Source organism: Cryptomeria japonica, chromosome 4 (assembly GCF_030272615.1).
Source record: "Cryptomeria japonica chromosome 4, Sugi_1.0, whole genome shotgun sequence".
Lineage (NCBI taxonomy): Eukaryota > Viridiplantae > Streptophyta > Pinopsida > Cupressales > Cupressaceae > Cryptomeria > Cryptomeria japonica.
In genome coordinates this window covers 558,504,803-558,522,338 of record NC_081408.1, presented here as the reverse complement: position 1 = coordinate 558,522,338, position 17,536 = coordinate 558,504,803, and the positions used below count along the sequence as shown (strand labels likewise).

General features: G+C 36.9%; 1 protein-coding gene across 1 annotated transcript; it reads left to right on the top strand.

Moving 5' to 3' along the window:
* The first annotated feature begins 8,458 nt into the window (after positions 1-8,458).
* On the top strand, positions 8,459-16,752 carry LOC131029453 (enoyl-[acyl-carrier-protein] reductase [NADH], chloroplastic). The gene is made up of 13 exons (XM_057959947.2): positions 8,459-8,952; positions 9,034-9,347; positions 13,192-13,301; positions 13,509-13,564; positions 13,670-13,754; positions 13,925-13,972; positions 14,142-14,216; positions 14,323-14,434; positions 15,083-15,134; positions 15,246-15,297; positions 15,805-15,862; positions 15,986-16,084; positions 16,229-16,752. Exons 2-13 carry the CDS (start codon positions 9,047-9,049, stop codon positions 16,396-16,398), a joined length of 1,218 nt encoding a protein of 405 aa, XP_057815930.1. The 5' UTR covers positions 8,459-8,952; positions 9,034-9,046; the 3' UTR covers positions 16,399-16,752.
* Positions 16,753-17,536: the final 784 nt, after the last annotated feature.

The following is a 17,536-nucleotide window of genomic DNA, read 5'->3' as shown; positions in this document are numbered from 1 at the left end:
ATTTACAACAATTTCTCATTTCTTGGTTAATTCCAAAACCGGGGTTTGACCTAAAGGCAAACCCCTAATCCCTAACCCCCCAATCGTCTTCGCTTTTCTGTGTGTAGGTTGCAGGTGCGCGGCTGAAATTGAAGATCTGGAATCCTTGTGCGGAGACGAACAGATCCCCCTTCGTTTCGCGGATTTTTTGGAGGACCGTGTGCACTCCGGGCGCCATCGTCCCGTCAACTTTTGCTCAAATTTGCAGGATAGCGCCATCTCGACATTTTACTGCTAATTCCAGGTCCGCAGCTTCATCCTATATCCCTAACTCAGTTTATAAGCGAATCTTTCCTACTTTGCATGCATTCCTAGTTCAATCTTTCTATCTACATTCTTTACAAAAGAGGGTATCCTTGCTATCACAACCCTTGAAACACATTTAGCATCCAATCTTGCATTGTGTGGGATTGGATCTTGTGGGTTTCAACCCCTCTTTTGAATGTAAAGTCTCTCCCCTAAGTGAAAACCATCAACCCTAGTGATCTCCCTTCTCTCTCCTCGGAGTTGGAAGAGGGGAGAGCAACTAGGGTTCGATCGCGATTTTCCGCTTTACAATACACATATCATATTATTGAGATGGTTGTTGTCAAGGTGAATGAAGAGAATGTAAAAGTGGACACAGGGGGAGTTTAAGAGATTGCATAGCCGAGTGACAGAGGACCAATAGAGTGGAGTTTTCACAGAGTGGTGACTCAAGTGACAAAGGACCGACAATGTGATATACAAGGATCAACAAATTAGCAAAAGGAAGAGTTGAAAGTGCATTCAGCAATTCAGAGTTGTGTAGATCAAACACAACCGATGCATACCTAGTATGATACTTCAGTATGATCTAATCAGGCTAATGAGTAGCAATTTTAGCAGATCATCTATTTGTTGCTTTCTAACAACTACAACATAAATCCCTTAACTGGGTGGACTTTAACAAGTCCCATTGTAAAAATCCCTTAATCAGGTGACATCTTAACTGATGTTCTAAGTCCTCTAACCAAGATGCCTTGAACAGGGTAAAACACTAACCGACCTTGAATAAAATCCCTTAACAAGGTGGCACCTAGCAGTGTCTTTGTAATCTCCTAACAGGGATGGCTCTTAACTAGGTGTACTCCAGAAGAGTACAAATTTTGTGAGTTCCTACTGACATCGTGGTTTTCTCCCTATTGGGTTTCCACGAGATAAATCTGTGTGTCATTGTGTATATTTTCATGTATGCATAATCCTCTACAGTAAATGTTTACATTGATGAATGGTAAATTAGTTCAAACTTAAAGTAAAAGTTTTAACTGGTTAAATCTGGTAAAGTGTTGATTCACCCCTCCCCTCTCAGCACTGGTTGGGACTAATAATTGGTATCAGAGCCCAGTTCCTCTGAAGTGAAGCTTGACAACTTGAGGATAAATATAATGGAAGAGTACCAGTATTAGAAGCAGATTGATGAAGCCAATGAAATCATTGCTCAGTTGAAAGAGAGACTGAGAAAATCTCTTGCAAAAAGGAAGGAATTAGCTCAATAGCTAAATGAGAGTCAGGATATCATAGATCAACTCTCTGAGTAGAGTGGATCTGAAGAAGTTGAAGAAGCAGTCTCATAACTCATGGAAAAGAAAAAGAAGGTGACTGAAGAAATTACACATCTCAAAAGAGAACATGAAGGTCAGGCCTTGAGAATGACTAAGATACTGGAAGCCAGCAGAAGTGCTGATGAAAGAAAAAGAGAGGCAAAAGAAGAACTATCAAAAGTTGAAAGAGCCAAGAGGCTTGCCGAAGATGCCCTGAGAGAAAATGATGCAATCATGATTGAGAAAGATGAAGAAATCCGAGTTCTCACTCAAGAGAATGAATACATACATAAACATTTGAATGACAATGCAAAAGAAAAAGAGAAGATGATGAAAGAGATTGAACAATTCAAGAGTGAGTCGAAAACTAAGAATGAGAGAAATGAGAAGTTGAGAAAATTCAATGAAAGCTTTGAGAAGGTAGATAAATAGTTGAAAGCTCAGAGAAGAGCAAAGGATACAACCGGCCTTGGTTACCTTGGTTCAAGTCCTATAGAAACTGGTTAATCATCTAAATCCAAAAAGATGAAGGATGATAAAAGAAACCATTCAGAAGAAAAAGGTATGAAGTCTTCCAAATTCTCTTGTAATCATTGTGGTAAATCGGGTCATAAGACCAATGATTGTAGAAATAAACCGGTTAGTCAAAAGAAGACTTTCACCTTTGATGGTTATTGTCATAATTGTCATAAGTATGGCCACACTACTTATGAGTGTAGATCTCAATCTAGCAGTATGTCAAATGGAAGAAGATTTAATGGATATTGCTTCACATGCAATAAGTTTGGACACAGATCCAAAGAATGCAGGTTCAAGACAAATGTATCAAGATCATCATTCAAATTGGTCAGTCCTAACAAAAGGAGTAATCAGTTGAATGTCGCCTGTTCCATTTGTGGTAATTTTGGTCATGTTGCAGAAAACTGCAGAATGAGAATGGGTCAGAGAAATAATTAAAGACCATGGAGGACAACTGGTATGGCATGCTTTAACTACCATAAGATTGGCCACTTAGCCAGAGAATGCAAGAGCCGATCCTACAACCGGTCTATAGACAAGAACTAGTTTAGCAAGAAGAAAGAGCAAAATGACCTAAGAGGAAAGAAGACAACTTAAGAAGTAATAAATGAAATGAAAAAAACATGGATCAAGAAGGATGAAGGAAAAGAAGGAGAAGGACAATCTGAAACCAAGTCATCATCCATCGGTGATGACAGTTCCTCCTCTAACTATGCATTTCGATGCCCAAGGGGGAGCACATATGGTAAGATTACTTTTTAATCCCCTTAACAAATATAAGGATATGTTTATTTGCATAGTTGTGATGCATAAAAGCTGGTCTAAAAGTTCTTAATTAAAGTATGTCATGTGTGTTATTTATTTGCGTGTCGGTATTGGCAACAAATAACCGATAAAGTCAAATCGGTGTACTTTAAGTTATGAGTTTCAAGATTGACCGTTGGATCTTAGCACCAATAAATTTCAACGAATAAGTAAGGAAATGTTAGCTCATTTTCATTTACACTGCCTTCTTGTGAACTTACTTGAGCTCCCGTGCGGTCAAAGGCAATTTGAAACTTGCTAAGTTTTGCTTGTGCGGAAAATTCAAGCCGAGCGATAATGGTGTTTGATATTACCTAGGAAAAGGTTTTCATCCTTGTTTGAGAAAAGTTTGTTTGAAGGTCATCATGGCAATGCCGATATTGACTCCTATGTTGGTTGAAGCTATCAAAGATCCCCAACCCGAGTTCAAGCTGCACCCGATGAAAGCTGGTGAAATCGACAAGATCGATGCTTTATCATCTATGCCCTCCGGTGCATTATTGGTAGAAGATATTCGCTCCTACATTCATTGCAAGCTCGAAGAACTTGGAGACAAGTTCATTCGAAATGAGTTCAAAGGGTTCTGTGACAATGGTTAATTGAAGCCATAATTTCTACCTCTTAAGACAAAGGGTTTGCCTAATGTGATTGATTTTCCTGATTAGTTTCATGATGACTGGGTTAGATATGTACTGAGCAGAGTTCATGATCAATTTTTGTGGCTGGAAGCCAATGCACCAATCAAGATTACAAAGCAGGTGATTCGAAGAGTGACATGGTTCAGTGCAACTAGTGAAGTATTAACCCTAAGAACGATTTCATCAAATGAAGTCATCTGGTTAACCAAATCCCAGTGTGACAGTAGAGCAATGACAATCACCCATATTGAAGTAAGATTTGCCTCTGCAGTATTGGGTTACAGGGTTTATCAATCAAGCCAAATGAATAGTGTGCCGAGCGGTGCCATTCATGCTCGATATCGAATTATCAAAGAAGATGCAACCTATGATATATGTGAGATGATTCAAAGTTAGTTCATGGTGAACATGGAAAGAATAAAGAAGGACAAGAAGCAATCTTTCAAATATGGCTCGCTACTGGTATGTATATTTTTCTATGTGCAAAACTTTTTCATCGATAAGGGTAATGTAGTATGGTCATAGGAGAAACCTATCATGGTTCAGATAGGTGAAATGATTAGGGATCTGGGAAATAATTTTGGTGAAACAATGTGGGGATACTTTAAGGAATTCCAAATTAGAATGCACAAGAGGGAAAGAATTCCAACCGAAATAGTACAGAAATACAAAGACAACATTTGTTTCCTTGTTGACACAGATTGTTGTATCATTCAAGCAGTTCAACCCAGAACTTTTTGGGTTCCACCTATGGGATATGAGGTTGCAATAGATCTTGTTAAAATTCATGTTAATATGCTCCTGTCTAAACCGATAGACTCGAAGGCAAAGAGATTTGGAACATGTGAGGAGGCAAGCTCCAAAATAAAATAGGAATTCCAGGTTTCAATCATAAAAAAAAAGTAAGAAAAATGATTGATACCCTTGACAAGAAACATGGAAGTGTAGCATCTGGTGCCACTACCTCCACTGGTGTTAGTGAGAAAACATGCGTCACACTTGGTAAAGATGAAGAATCAACAGGTGGAAAGAAGAAAGTGTCAAAGACAAAACCTAAGGGGACTGCAACAACTAAGCTTGCAACATACTCAAAGGAAAAGGATCTAGGCACTCTTGTGTCTTCACCAAGTAAAGACAGACAGGTAGGAGTGACTTACACCAGAAATAAAAAGAGCGATTCTAAGATTAAAAAGGATGAGAAAGAAGGTGATGTCATTGACACCCCATCAGATGTGGAAATAAAGGAGGTTAGAAGAAGTGGAAGGAACAAAGCCCCAACAATTGATGAGTTGGTGCATGGGATAAAAGAATATGGAGGTATGGCCGGTGTTGGAAGGAGATATTCCCTCTGTCACGAAGAAGACAAAAGGAAAATTGAGGAAGCCCTGATCTGGAACTTGCACAAATTTTGTAGAACTCTTAGTGAATTATATGACATAATCCCATCAGATTTGCATGATCCAATTGAAGGGAGATGGAAGACAACTCTAGCTACTGAAAAGAAGCTCAGAATAAAAGCACTCATGGAATTGCAACATGACTTAGACCTTGATCAAGCTTCACTAGTGGCTGAAGCATGCATTCAACATTTCAAAATAAGGAATAGAACTGGGAGAGTAGCAGTAGGTGAAGTTGAAGCAGTGCATGTTGAAGGTGTTGCCTTATGGAAGGAAATTATGGTCCAGCAAAAGGAAGCTGAAGAAGAAATTGAAAAAGAAACAAAACAGGACAAAGGTGCAACTATCCTTGACAAATGAAAAGCTAAGGAAAAAGACTCCACTGAAGACTTTGATACTTTCACAGTTGAGGACATCATAGGAAATGTTGTGTCAGACATCCCCAATCTGACAAAGGGTATCGAACAACCGGTACACACTTCACCGGTGAATGAATCTGATCAAACTAAGCCTCCCAATCAAGATGAAGTGTTAGTTGAAGACATTCCTTATGAGGATACACATCACAAAACCTTATTGTCACCAAATCCTATTCTCTTTGAAGAAGCAAAAGAGGAAGAGAAGGAAACAGAGGAAGGAAAAGAGGAAGAGAAGAAAGCAGAGGAAGGAAAAGAGGAAGAGAAGAAAGTAAAGGAATCAGATTCAAAAGGAAATTCAAGATCTGGTAAGCTCTTTTGATCCTCTTATCAGTTCAGCATCAACCTTTACTGGAAAAGTCAAAATGCTAAATCATGAAATCAGAAGGTTGAAAGATGAAGAAGACAAAATAAGTCTTAGTTTGTTAGAGCTCTAGTGCTATTTAGCACCAATTGTTGATTTCATGCAACTAAACATTAAAGAAGCAGATTGCCTAATAAATGAACTTGACTATAAGACAGTGGATGATATGGAGGTCTTCATTGCAGTCTTACATGGCCACTTCACCACCATGAAACGGGTTCAATCTTCATGGGAATCTTCCTTGAAAGTGGCTCAAGAAAACTTCAAAGCGATTTTTACTTTATTTTGATAAATCTTTTTAGATAGTCTTTGCCATTGATGGCAAAAGGGGGATTTTTTGGAAATTTTGGAATCTTATCTGAAACAGGGGCCATAACCGGCATAGTTTTGTAGCGGTTTGTAATATTTGCCACCAATGCCAAAGGGGGAGTTTGTTGGCATTCTGATACTATTTTGTATGACCGATAAGTGATATGGTTGTCATTGTTGGCAACATCATCTCCTTAGTCTTCACAGTCCATCAGTAGTAAGTAGACCAGGTAGTAGTGAGTAGATCGACTAAGCAATAAGTAAATCAGCAAGCAGTGAGTAGACCGGCAAGCAATGAGTTAACCGATAAGCAATGAGTAGACCGACAAGCAGTGAATAGACCGACAAGCAGTAGGTAGACTGGGTAGCGGTGAGTAGATCGACACAAGAGAGGTCCATCAGCTAAACAAAGAACAGACTGGTATTCAGGAGGAAATCGACTAGACAAATTTTGATCAGTTCACCAGAAGAGTCTGTGATCGACAAACTGGTAATGTTCAGTTACATTCAACTAAATCGGGAGTCTTCTCTAGTTAACTGATGAACTTATCGACATGTTCAACTCTATTGACAGAGATTCCTGCAATGTTTTCAGAGACGTGATTTAAGGCATGATAATGGAATTTTGAAAGAAATGTTTTTGGAGGGAAAGTTGGTGACAGACTCGAGGGTCAATAAATACACATATCTTATTCTTGAGATGGTTGTTGTCAAGGTGAATGAAGAGAATGTAAAAGTGGACACAGGGGGAGTTTAAGAGATTGCAGAGTCGAGTGACAGAGGACCGATAGAGTGGAGTTTTCACAAAGTGGTGACTCAAGTGACAGAGGACCGACAGTGTGATATCCAAGGATCAACAAATTGGCAGAAGGAAGAGTTGAAAGTGCATTCAGGAATTCAAAGTTGTGTAGATTAGACACAATCAATGCAGACCTAGTATGATACTTCAGTAATATGATCTGATCAGGCTAATGAGTAGCAATTTTAGTAGATCATCCATTTGTTTCTTTCTAACAACTGCAACATAAATCCCTTAACCGGGTGGACTTTAACAGGTCCCATTGTAAAAATCCCTTAACCGGGTGACATCTTAACTGATGTTCTAAGTCCTCTAACTAGGCTACCTTGAACAGGGTAAAGGCACTAACCGGCCTTGAATAAAATCCCTTAACAGGGTGGCACCTAACAATGTCTTTGTAATCTCCTAACAGGGATGGCTATTAATCGGACGTACTCCAGAAGAGTACAAATTTTGTGAGTTCCTACTCACACCGTGGTTTTCTCCCTATTGGGTTTCCACGATATAAATTTGTGTGTCATTGTGTATCTTTTCATGTATGCATAATCCTTTGCAATAAATGTTTACATTGATGAATGGTAAATTAGTTCAAACTTAAAGTAAAAGTTTTAACTAGTTAAATCTGGAAAGTGTTGTTTCACCCCTCCCCTCTCAGCACCGGTTGGGACTAACACTAATTATATATATAATAACCAAACCTTTCACAAAACTAATTTCTTTATATGCTGTGTCATATTGCAACTTTTCAACCTTGGTTTTGTCAACTAATTGACAAATCACACTCTTTCATGTGACATTGTTAATAGAGTTTCTTGGTTTACAAGATAATTAACTAAATCTTATTAAATATGTTTAATGAAATATACCTTTGGCTCATTTTCTTAAATAGCTCTTCCTTCTTATTTGATTATTTTTAGTTTCTCTTGATCTATTTTGAATCACTATTCATACATAGTTTTCTCTATCTATTTTGAATCACAATTTGTAGTTAGGTGCTATGAAAATTGATTTGTTTTGAAGATACATCGAAACTATAAAATTTGAGCTAGTAATTTATAGGTATTCTTAATGCAATTATCAATTTATCTTAATCTAAAATCAAAATTTATAGATAGATAGTCAATGGGCCCTTGATCTATTGGTAAAGTTGAATGGTTCTAAATGAGTCCATTAGGAATCAAGTCTTGTTGAGTGTATGGCATCAATAGGGATGAGGCCGAGATTGTACCTTGGACAAATTTGGCAAGATAGATATCCTCAATCCTTGATTCGCATTCAAAGAGGTTTCATCCAAAAGACTACAACTCTCATATCGAATAGCTAAAAAATCATTATGAATGATATAAACTTCTCCATCAATTTCTTTTAATAGATAGATGTTAAGAAAATTAATTTATTTTAAAAATAGAATGAAATTATAATATTTTAACTTGTAATATGTAGATATTTTCAGTACACTTAATTTACCTGACTATTAAACCTTAAAATACAGTTGCAAGTTTGTAGGTGTAAAACGACCTAAACCAGTCTGAGGTAACCATATCACCAACTATTATACTGTGAAAAAGACTACTAATTAAAACATTGGTAACCAACAACGTATTCTAGGAAAGATCACCATTACGTGTCCGTCCCTTCCAAAATGAATACGCAACAAACCCTTCTGTAATTGTTATAACTGTGCCACCTACCCAAATGAATACACAATAAACCCTAAGTCTTGGATATGAGGCGAACTCCCCAAGGTCCCTAGCCTGCAGCCTTAGAGGCCTCATGCCTAATGAATGCCCAAACAACAGCTATAACTAATACTACCTACAAATGAGAAATGACTAAATAAATCAAGAAATTAATGGCCTATTCCACAAAATACACTCAGCACTATTGCTATCTCAGCTCACACATGGTGATAACCAATGATGTGGAGAACTTCAGACAAATGTCTCTGCGATAAAAACGAGGACCAACAACCTCAAAACTTGGTTTTGTGCATTCATTATTCACAACAAGCATTCATTTCAGCCATTCAGTTCTCTTTTCTTCAATACCTTTTCTCTAATTAGCCCTCTAAGGGATTGATTTTCTAGCCCTAGTAGACTATCAAGGTATGTGTCAAAGCTAACAAGGCCTGCTAATTTGTTGTCTTGTTTTGAAGTGACCTTGATCTGATGTTATATGATTGGCAGGTACCTGAAAATCATGGCAGCAGCAGGACTTAAATCAACGAGGGCTGCAATCTGTACCTCTACCCAGACCCGTTCAGCCCACGTCACCATCCATAACAGAGCCTGCAACTTGGCATCCAAACTAGTTCAATTTGGTTCTTCTCCTTCGTTGCCAAAAGTTGCCCCATTGCAATCATCCTCTTTTTTCCCTTGCACACTACAGGTATCTAAGAATATTAAGACAGAAGCAGTCAAGTTTAGCAGAAAGTCTACCGTGGTTCATGCTTCTGCCAGTGAAAATGGAGCTGCCCCTGGACTGTCAATTGATCTAAGAGGTTTGTTAATCTTATCCCACATATTTCTGCCCAATTTGTGTATTTGTTATCCCACGTAATCTATAAGAGTGATCTAAGAGTATAGATTGCTGATAGTGGATGTGGGTTTGTGGAACATGTTTTATTTGATTAGAGTGATCTTAAATAACTTGTCTACATTTATCTTGTAGTTCGAGGTTCTCTTTTGTGTGACTTGCATTTGGGATTTGATCAGGTTTTTGCGTGTGGGGCATATGTTATTTTAGTATTAACGTTAGCTTCATCATATTTACAGTGATCTTAGATTGTTTGGTTAAACTAATATTGTAGTTGAGGTCTGCTTTTTACTGAGACTAATATTTGCAATTGGATCAGCTTATTTGGGTGTGGACATGTTGTTTAGTTTCAACTTTATTGAATTCATATTTGTCCGAGTTAACAAGATTGAATTTATATTGTAGTTTATGCCTGATTTTAATCGGAACATGCGTTTGGGAACCTGATCAGCATTTTTTGAATCATGGGGCTATTTCTGTTAAATTGATTGTCTTACAACATGCCTGTTTTAGCTTTTAACCGAGACTAATGAGAACTTTTTGCTGGTATTGAGTGACCGTGTGTGAAAATTGTTGTGTCAGGGCATTGATTTTGGATTCATTACATTTAGGGTGATCTTAGACAGATTGCTAATGTTTATATTGTAGTTTAGGGCTGGTTTTTATCGGGATTTCTGTTTGGGGTTTTGGTAAGATTTATTAATCATGTATCTTTTAGTTTTTGCAATAGAATATGCCTGTTTTTAGCTGCATGTTATTTAAAACGAGATCAATGAAACTGGCAGTTAATCTTGTCTACATGAGCATGCTTTTACAAGTTTAGATTTTTGTGTTAGCTCGTCGTGGGAAGATTGTAGAACCATTGCTGAGCCTCGCAACACTGAGGTGAAGAGCTAGTGTGAGGTTCAGGGCTGGAACGCCAATCCACATTTTTTCCGAAGGGTGCAAAACTTGAGTGCAAAGAATTTTTTTGGAAATGATATGCTTCAGTTATCAAAGGTCAGTTTATCTTGGTGGCTAAACTACATGGGCATTATACCTAATTGCATGAGGAAGCACCTCAACCCTGAAATTTTTCAAACCTCAATATTCTTACCTCTGTACCTGGTGAGTGGGTTACCCCTACTAACAATTTAATCAGTTTAATTGTTACACAGAACCTCTTTTGTCTAGTCGTAGCTTATGTGCATAGGATACTCATGTTCTGACAAAGTAATTATTATGTGCTCTTTCATTTTCTTTCCAATTCATGACACCAGTATTCAAATATATGATCCAGATTTATTAGGTATCCAAGTTCTATTGTGGGTTACGGATTTATACTGACCAATTAGACTCCTATAATATTCTTTGGCGACCAGGGGATTCTCCAGATCATGTAAATACGTTTACAACATATCCACTAGTTCTATTTCCATTAGGACACGGTGAATATTAAAGCAACCTCATCATACCTACAGGTTGTAGTCCCCAGACTGTTTAGGTATCCATGTTACAATTGTTTCATGGATATATGCTGACCACATGTTATTGTGATTATCTTCAGTGACCAGTAAATTCTCTGAACCATGTAAAATTGTTTCATTAGCTTCTGCAATCAGAAAATCCTCTAAACCATGTACATTTGCTTTTCAAGAAATCCATCACATGCATCCCCATCAGACATAAACTTTAAAACAGACGCAGTATGCGCTGGGGTTGTATATCCAGAGTAATTAGGGATCCATGTTGTATTGTGGCTTCCAGAATGTCAGTTGGCCGCTTTGATTCCTGCATTAGTTTCAGTGGCCGGTGAATTCTCCTAATAATATAAGATTACTTTTCCATCTACTCACTGGATACACTTCCATCACCACCTTATGAACTGTAATACAACCTTAGTTTTCTTAAGGACATGGTGGGACCGTTAAGATAGGTACCATTCAATTGTAACCACTTACCTATTAGGTGTGCTTAAATTTGTTTTAAGTAAAATGTATCAATTGTTTCTGCATATTCATTTACTTTTTACATTTGTTTTGGGTTTTTTTTTGAAATCAGAATATTTGCGTTTTAAATCATCCTGATGCATCTGAGGTTATCAACCTTCATTTTGTTAGAGACGTGGCCTCTGTTTTCAAATAAGAAGACTTACGAATGAAAAGGGATGTGGGAAGATCCATATATATACAGAAAGTCAGAGTCAATAAATGAGATTGTGAAGTGAGCACACTCAATTGTGAGCAGATCACTCTGGGAGCAGAGGGAATAGTTAGATTACTTCTACTCGATCGAATCCCATACTATCAATAGGGGGGGTTAGTGGAACACCCCTAATCCAACCCAACCAAGGAGGCATACAACCCCCTGCCAGGCTCCTACACTCCAACAAATCTCCTAGTTCTACCTAGATTTATTGTATGGCTCAAACCAAAGAGGTTGTAAACTCGAAAATGCCAAGAGGTACACCCCATGATACAATCCACACACACACACACATATTTATGTTTATATATATAATGCTGGGCAATGAACTGATTCGGATGCTGATGAAACTACTAGCTTTGCCTATATAAATGTACAAACACATACATATAAAATTATGCTGATGCATATAATTAACAAAACTGACACTTTTATATACCAATCTTTGACAATTCTTTCTTGGCGAAGACAGGAAGGCAAGGGCCAAACTCTTAAAACAAAAGTATTACTATTATCGATAAGAGGTTCCAATGTTGTCTAGATTACAAGCTAGCTTACCATCTCCCTTTGGATACACAATTATCCCCTTCTGTTGTGCACATGTTGAATTCTCCTTTCCAAGGGTCCTGTCCACATCATTTTTGTTTCAATGTTAGTCATTCTGGTGAACATTTGGCAGTGCCTTGGAATAATATTGTCAACTAATTTACTTGTTCATTTGTGTTTGGCATCCTTATATCTTCTTGGGCTTAGTTCATATCAGGGATGGCCCTGTAGTTTAGTTATATATCATTCCCTCAGTACTTCCATGATGATTTTTTCATGTTACTCATGATGAGTTCTATTTAAGGACGACATTTAGCAGACTTGTGGTTCAGTTCTTATCTTCTAAGGAATACTAAGGTTTTCTAAGTTATTCTGTCTTTTATATTTCTAATTTCTTATTTTGACTTCACTATCATCTTCAGCTTACTTTGAAGCATATTCTTGATCACTAATATAGACTGTGGCAATATTCTGTCTCTTATTCTTCTGAACTGGTTGATCCAGTATTTTTGCTTGGTAAAGATTTTTAACCAAACATTGATTCCTTGAACAGTTGAAGGGTACTTGGAGCTAGGGTTCCTTACAGAATCGTATTTGGATGTTGTTGCGACATATTCAAGACACATTAGAAATAGTTGGATTCAAATTTAATATTCATTATGGGTCAAAAGAGCCAATGCTGCTCGAGCAATCAAAACTCTTGTATGATTGTGGCTTACTTTTCTTTAAATTTGAAGGTCATAGTTTTACTCCCAAGGAATGTTTTATTTCATCAAATTTGGTGAAAAAAGTGATCATGGTATTTCCATAGCTGTTTATCCTGATTTATTTTCTAACCTATTAACCAGCCATCTGTTTTATACTTCAGTAACAAGAGAGTAACATATGGGTTGCCCATTGCAATTTTCAGTGAAAATCTAAATTAGAAGTTGTTTCTTTAGTGTCGAGTGTTTCAACTTTTGATGGTTGCAGTGTCAGCTGCAAACAAAATTTATGACTGCCAAAATTTGGTGATTGCCATAAATAATGTTATGTTAAGCTTTTGATCTTATATTTAAGTTTCCTCCCTTTCCTGTCAGGTAAAAGAGCTTTTATTGCTGGAATAGCTGATGACAATGGTTATGGTTGGGCCATAGCAAAGTCCCTAGCTGCTGCTGGTGCAGAAATTCTTGTTGGCACTTGGGTTCCGGTTTGTGATAATAACTTTGAAACTGCCTTTTTTCTAATGAGCAGAATTTAATGGGTTGCCATAAAGACTGATTACATTTCAATTTTGTAATTTAATTTTTGTTCTAGTAACTAATTAAATTCTCTTTGTTCCTGTCTTACATAATCACATCTGTGTTGCTTAGATTTAACATTTTAGATTATTTCCTAAAACTGTTTAGCTCCTCAGGCCATGAACATATTTGAAACCAGCTGGAAGCGGGGCAAGTTTGACGAATCACGGGTGTAAGGACTCTATAACTTTCTAGTTGATAAAACCTGTTATAACTCGTGTATGCAAAATGAAATGCCTGTATATAATAATTAGAGCTCTGTCTCTTCTTAATGCAGATTGCCAAATGGGTCATTGATGGAGATCTCTAAGATTTATCCTATGGATGCAGTTTATGATACTCCCGAGGATGTTCCTGAAGATGTAAACTACTAAACTTTGATAGTGATGCTATATCAATAATCACATTTCATAGATCACATTCTTTTTCTAAATCTTTGATTCATTTTTTGATTTGTTTAAGCTTCAGTGTCTTTTAATTTGGGCAATAATGTTAATTTGGGGAATAATGTTGTCATTCTTTTATCCTTCAGGTAAAATCAAATAAAAGATATGCGGGAGCTTCCAATTGGACTGTGCAGGTATTTAGTTTGGGCATTATATGTACTCACTAAAGATGCAGTGCAAGGGACAATCAAAATATCATGTATTTGTAGTGTTTAATACTTGATATTTTAGCATGTTCTAATCAAAAGTTTGCATCCTATATTTTACACTGGTGTTAATATCTGATTACATAAAAATAAACAGGAACTTGCAGAGTGCGTTAAACAAGATTTTGGAAGTATTGATATTCTTGTGCATTCACTTGCAAATGGTCCAGAGGTAAGGTCAAGTGGTTAAAATGTCCGTGTCTTGCTTTTCTTGTGCTAGCTTATCTTGCTTTTATATGATTATGCTTGTTATATAAAAGAAAAATTCATCTTGACAGGTGACTAAACCTCTCCTTGAAACTTCAAGAAATGGATATCTTGCAGCAGTCTCAGCATCAAGTTATTCTTTTGTATCATTACTAAAGTATTTTATTCCTATCATGAATCCTGGTTAGTAAGATTCTGTTTGTCTTCATTAGCAAATATCTTGTGGAATTTCCTTTTATTGATATTGTCATTTGGGGTTTAGGGTAGTTCCATGTTCAGCTTGATTGAAATGCTTTGTTCATCTTGTTTAAGTAGCCTATCTTTGAGAATTTTGTTCTGTTATGTATTATTGAATGAAAAATAATGTTTCATCAGTGGGTTTGCATCCCAACTTTCAAGTATGTAGGCTGTGAAGAATAGCTATCCTTAAAACAACTTCTATCCTCACAATGGAATTTCTTGTCCTTTTATTAGGTAGAGTTCCTAGTTTGATTGAAATGTTTTGTCCATCTTGTCTATATGGGCTGTAGGCTGTTATGTGATGTTGTTGCGTATTTATTATTGATACAAGATGAAGGTTCTGTTGATGATTGGGTATCCTAACTGTCAATCATGTATATTGTGAAGAATGGTGATACTCTAAATGATTATGTGCTTGAAATGGATTTTCGTTGCCTTGTATCTTGTTGATAGGGGTTGTCTGTGAATTTTTGCCCATCTATTATGGAATGAAAATGAAGGTTTTGTTGGTGATTGGGTTCCTTGCTGTCAAGCATGCATGTTGCGAAGAATAGCGATCCTCTAAACAATTTCTATGGCCTTGCATTGCAGGTGGATCAACAATATCTCTCACCTATATTGCATCAGAAAGGATTATTCCAGGGTAAGCTTATATTGAATTTATTATGACTCTCCATTCTTGAAAATGGTCTAAAATGCCTCCAGGACCTAAGAAGTAAACTAAATATTCAATTGAATTTGGGTTTGCTTGCAGATATGGCGGTGGAATGAGCTCTGCAAAATCTGCTCTTGAAAGTGATACTAGGGTATTCCAACTTTTATTTTTTCTTCTTTCTTGATTACAATATAGGTGGTACCAAGTGAATTGATATATTAACTTACAAATAATCAAAGTGTTAGCAGGGGATTTGTTTAGCTTTTGTAAAAATGATAAATTGGATGATGGTTTAATTTAACCTGTAGTTTGTCAAGTAGGAGACTCATAAAAGGGCTCTATAATGAATGGTTCATGAGGCACAATGCTTGCTGAAGGTTTTGCCAACGGGGTAGCATGCTTGAGTCAGAGTAGTCCTGGGATGTGTGATCCCTTGGGGAGTCCTGATGCTTCACCTCTGTGAGCATCACTTAGATGCAATGAGTGCTAAGTGGTCTAGTCATTCTCATGAGAGATAGATCTGTGTGAACTACTACTCATAAAATGGGTCCATTGAGATTGAATAAAAAACTGTGCAGTTGAATCCTGATAAAACATTATAACTTAATCTGTACTTGTTCAATTTTCGAAAGCTCTGACCGACTACCTAAATCTGTAGGTGCTTGCATTTGAAGCAGGAAGGCGCTACAATATAAGAGTAAATACAATTTCAGCAGGTACTGTTAGAGTAACAAGCTTTTATGCCAATGGAATTTCTTGACCTTAAGTGAGGGATTGGTCCCATTATTTACTTACATTATATATATGGCTGGTTTGTCCTTTATCTTTCTACTCTGCAGGACCATTGAGAAGCAGAGCTGCGAAGGCCATTGGATTTATAGATACCATTATTGCCTACTCAACAGCAAATGCTCCCTTGCAGAAGGAGTTGTTGGCAGGTAATTGCATTTCATTGTTAAATGATTTTTTTCCAACCTTGAATGTGCTAAACAAATACCATGTTTTCATACAGGTAGGCTAGGTTGTTCATCAGGAAATAGGTTAATTTTATCTAATATATGGTTTCTGAATTGGTTTTTCAGATGAGGTTGGAAATGCAGCTGCATTTTTGGCTTCGCCACTAGCTTCTGCAATAACAGGAACAATTGCCTATGTGGACAATGGGTTGCATGCTATGGGAGTTGGGGTGGATAGTCCAGCATTCTCTGAATTGGCAATGCCACAAGCAGAACAAAGCAAGGTTCCAGCGTGATTTTTGTTATAGATTGATCAGTCTGGGCAAATCAAGAGATTTGTCTATTATCAGTGGACATCTAGAAGTAATCATTTTTCATTTGGTAAAGAATGGGTAGTCTGTTATGATATTGTTCACATAGTTTAGTTGGTTGCCAACATAAAAAATATTTCTTTATCAGCACAAGACCTGAGAAATCAGAAATAGGAGGCCTGTCTTCTCCAAATGAAAATGTCATTTATGAAAACAATGGCTGTATAGAGGAATTTTTGCTCACATGATAGCCCTGCATCTACATGTGATTGTCATTTGACTCTGCTAGTTTTGAAGAGTTTTGCATCAAGCATACTGGTAGTTACTTTTTCTGATTTACTACAAGATTATTGGGTCATCTTATTTCTATTGAATCATCAACTTATATCTTCTGGCTTAGGTGGAAGAAAGCAATAAGACATCTGATAGTTGTCTATAGTTACTTTTTTTTATTTACTCCAAGATTATTGGATCATCCAATTTTTATTGAATCTTCAACTTACATCCTCTAGCGTGCGTGGAAGAAAGCAACAAGAAATCTGATGGCTGTTCAAACCATTGTCTAATTCTTTTGCTAGAATAATTAGCCTATGTTCAGACTGCTCAATTGTACACTTCCACCCAAAAAAACAGCCCAAACATAACCTGCTCAAAACAATTAGATCTAATTTTACATCCGAAGGCCCGCCTTCCTAAAGATTAATACAAGCAACATATAGATTGGAATTTCATAAAATAAAGGTACTTGTGTTAGGGGCTAGCTATTAGTCATATCCAGTACCCACATAACTTAAGTGGTTGGATATCTACACATAGCTACACATAGCATGATTATTTAGGGGGCATGATAAGATGTATCACTTCATTGAGGAGATTTTTACTTTGTAAATGAAAACTTGATCACAAGAGATCTAAAAAAGTTCATTTTATAAGTATAGAACATAACCCAAGAAATTATTTGGTGGATTTTTGATGGACATGTATTTGAGGCTTGAACTTGGCCCTTATTCTAGTAAGACTAAGCGTCCTCTATTATTGTATAACTGTAAGCCTATGGAGTCTGGATAAAACCTTGGAACGTTGCTGAGTACCTTAACTGGAAAAGACCACCCTTTAGCAAAAG